Here is a 3,346-nt window from a genome sequence, read left to right as displayed (position 1 = left end):
AGTTTGGACCATCTTTAACTACACATTTCATGAAAAAATACATTGTAATTTATTTTATAGCCATATTCATATTTTAATTTACTTTAAAAATTATTACAAATATCTTTGATTCAGGATTCAATATTAAAATAAAAAAATTAACTTCATACGCATCTTTACAATTTAATCATTTGCTTTTATAATAATCATAAATAAACCCCTTAAAAATCAAATAAAATATAATAACCAAGAAACGGTATCTCGAGCCGGGTTCGGTACGCGACGAATCGACCCCGCTGGACCCTCCCTCGTTCTCTCCTCCATCTTATCAACTTTATATCCGTTCTCAGCGGCGAATCTTCGAGTCTTTGATGCCCAATCTATGCCGGTTCAGAACAATCAAACTCCGGATTCCGGTTCATACGAACCGCTTTCTGCAACTCTTCTCTCATCACTTTCATTGCTTCTTCCTTCTATAAAGTAGCCGTCTTTCTCCTTGCTTCACTTGAAAATAAAATATTGGGGGAAGAAGAAGAAGAAGAAGCAAAAATGGGATCTTTGATGGCAGAGCTCGGCCTCGATTTGAAGCTTTTTACCAAAAAAACCATTGGGTGCTTTTTGAAGAATGAGATGAAGCTGAAGGATTTCGTCGGCCTGCTGGAGGAAGAACGCCAGAAGATCGAAGCTTTCAAGCGCGAGCTTCCTCTTTGCATGATTCTCGTCAACGACGGTGCAATTCTGCGCCATTTTTTTTCTTTCTCTGCGCATTCTCTTTGATCTTTTCAATGAAAAATTGGATTTTTACACTATTTTTGTCAGTGATCGATGAGCTGAAACTTGAGGCGGAGCAATGTCAGGGCGGCGACGGTGTTATTGAGGAGGAATTCATCCCTCTCAAAGCTAGATCAGATGAAGAAGACAAAGAAGATCAGAAAGATGTGAAATTGGAGAAGGATAACATGGAAAAGATGGATTGGATGAGCTCTGTTCAGCTCTGGAACGATAATTGCAGCGATGAGAGTGTCAATTTCAAGAAAGATTCCCACAAGGTGATTTATCCATAAAAAAAAAAAAAATCTTTTTTATTTTGTAGATTCGTATTAAAAGTGGGGTTTGGCAGCAGCAGAACGGCGATGCTGTGTCGCTGGAATCCAAAAGTCGAAGCGCTGGCATCGGAGCTTTCTTGCCGTTGAAAGTTATTCTGACGAGGAATGAAGAAAAAACTTTGAGTATCTCGTTGCCGGATCTTCCTACGGCGATCTCGGCTCCGACAGCCACTACCTCGGCGGTCGCCAGCGACAATCGCATCATCGGTCAGTCGGCGCCATCGACTTCGGCTGGCAGCGCTTACCTGGTCTTGCAGGCTCAGAGGAAAGCGCGGCGCTGTTGGTCGCCGGAGCTTCACCGGCGTTTCGTGATGGCTTTGCAGCAACTTGGCGGTGCGCAAGGTTAGATGAAAGTTATCGTAGTTAATTTCATGGCTAAAAGAATAGGATAAACAAAACCCTTCTTTTTTATAATTTTATTTTATTCTTTATTTCTGCTGTTCTTGTTTGGAGGACTGCAAACAGTCATTTTGGGATTTTGTTTGTGGTGGTTAATTGGAATGAATTCAAAAACAAATTTGTAATTTTTTTCTTGATTGGGATTTCAAGATGAGAGAAAGGATTGAATATAGAGAAAAAATTTTCTTTAATAAATTTATTTCCATTCAAATTTGAGCAGAAAAAGGACTGCTTGGAGCACTGGGTACCCAGCGGTATCAAGTGCTGGTACTTAGCGCCCAACGATACTTGTGCGGACGGTTCTCCCTGTTCGCCCTCCGCACCTAATAATCTCTCCAATCTTTGGGGCTGTTTGGTAGCAGCTGATTTCAGTAAGATTTTGAAAATCCGTTAAATTCAGATTTCGGAAATCCTAGGAATCTAAATCCTAAAAATTATTTGATAACATTCATGATAAATTCTATTAAATCTCGTGTGACTGTTTGGCTATAGAACGAATTTAACGAGCAGAGGCTTCCTCTCGAGCCAACGGATTTCGTAAATCCAACAAAAAATAAGGTTTCAGAAATATGGGATTTATCATGAAAAGGGGGAATTTTCCGGCGGCTTTCATTTGCCGTGAGATTTGATTTTGCATTTTAGGCCGCTTGGCCGAATTTCGCTCAAATTCACCTGAAATCCGGCCTAAATCCTGCTCCCATACAGCCCCTCTGTGTGAATTCTTCATTTAAATAGATCATTGATGTCAAATGATAAGTTTTCATCTTCTTTCCTCTTGCAGTTGCTACTCCAAAACAGATCAGAGAACTGATGATGGTCGATGGGCTGACAAACGACGAAGTAAAAAGCCATTTGCAGGTTGACTGAATCATTTTGATCTGAAAAAACTTAAAACTTTTTCTGCATCTTTTTCCATAACAAAGAAAGATCAGTACACCTCTGATTCTCCTGCTGATCATCCATTTGATCAAATTTTATTTCCTTGCTTCAGAAATACAGATTGCATACACGAAGAATGCCCAGTTCTACAGCGACTGAAGCGAACAAAGCAGTCGCCATGGTTGGAAGCTTGTGGGCTTCTCAGGATCAAAGCCAGATCTCTCAACAAAGTGTTACTCAGTTTGGTTCACCGCAAGGACCCCTTCAGCTGGCCTGCACTGCACAAGCTCTTTCTGCAACGGGAGGAGATAGCTGCGAAGATGATGGAAGATCAGAAAGCTATAGCTGGAAATGATTGGATTTCTTCCTTTATTGATTAGGTGAGAAGCAGTTGCAGAGCTAGTAAAGAAATACTTCATAGATGTATAGTATGATCCAGAATTTTGCAGATTTGAGTCAACAATAACTAAGCTGTAGTGGAGCTGTTCACCTGAAGTTTTGGGTTGTTACAGTGCTTTCTAAGCTTCAATTTTCTTATTTTGTTTGGCCTATGCGACATTAAAGAGCAAACATTTTATTTTATCTGAGAGAGAGAGAGAGAGAGAGAGGAGACTGCTTTTGAGTATGATGTATGTGAATTCGAAAAAATTATTATGTGCGGATGTCGAACGTCGTTTAGGAATTTTTATTGCGTCCTCCCTCTGACGTAGAGATACGTCCTCCCACCGCTAAAAAACTCAGTTTTTGCTCGGTATTGCTAGCTATTATTTGGTATTAACGAAGAATATCATCATGTGAAGACCAATACCGAGTCATACCGAGCTATACCGAGCAATACCGAGTTTTTTCTAGGAAAAACAAGGTATTTTTTTGTATTGCTCGGTATAGCTCGGTATTGCTCGGTATAACTAGGTATTGGTCTTCACATGATGATATTCTTCGTTAATACCAAATAATAGCTAGCAATACCGAGCAAAAACCCA

General features: G+C 40.0%; 1 protein-coding gene across 3 annotated transcripts; it reads left to right on the top strand.

The window, feature by feature from the left end:
- The first annotated feature begins 263 nt into the window (after window positions 1–263).
- LOC110097013 (transcription factor HHO2) lies at window positions 264–2,858 on the top strand. Of its 3 annotated transcripts, none has more exons than XM_020823219.2 (5): window positions 264–709; window positions 799–1,028; window positions 1,106–1,427; window positions 2,266–2,342; window positions 2,476–2,858. In XM_020823219.2, the coding sequence occupies exons 1-5, from the start codon at window positions 529–531 to the stop codon at window positions 2,716–2,718; spliced, it is 1,053 nt and encodes a 350-aa protein (XP_020678878.1). In that variant the 5' UTR covers window positions 264–528; the 3' UTR covers window positions 2,719–2,858. The 3 variants fall into 3 exon arrangements, with proteins under 3 accessions (XP_020678878.1, XP_020678877.1, XP_020678876.1); XM_020823218.2 differs by having other exon boundaries at window positions 1,103–1,427; XM_020823217.2 differs by having other exon boundaries at window positions 1,100–1,427.
- The last annotated feature ends 488 nt before the right edge of the window (window positions 2,859–3,346 follow it).

Source organism: Dendrobium catenatum, unplaced genomic scaffold (genome assembly GCF_001605985.2).
Source record: "Dendrobium catenatum unplaced genomic scaffold, ASM160598v2 fragScaff_scaffold_760, whole genome shotgun sequence".
Classification (NCBI taxonomy): domain Eukaryota; kingdom Viridiplantae; phylum Streptophyta; class Magnoliopsida; order Asparagales; family Orchidaceae; genus Dendrobium; species Dendrobium catenatum.
The sequence above is the reverse complement of the archived record's forward strand: the minus strand, read 5'-3'. Positions and strand labels throughout refer to the sequence as shown.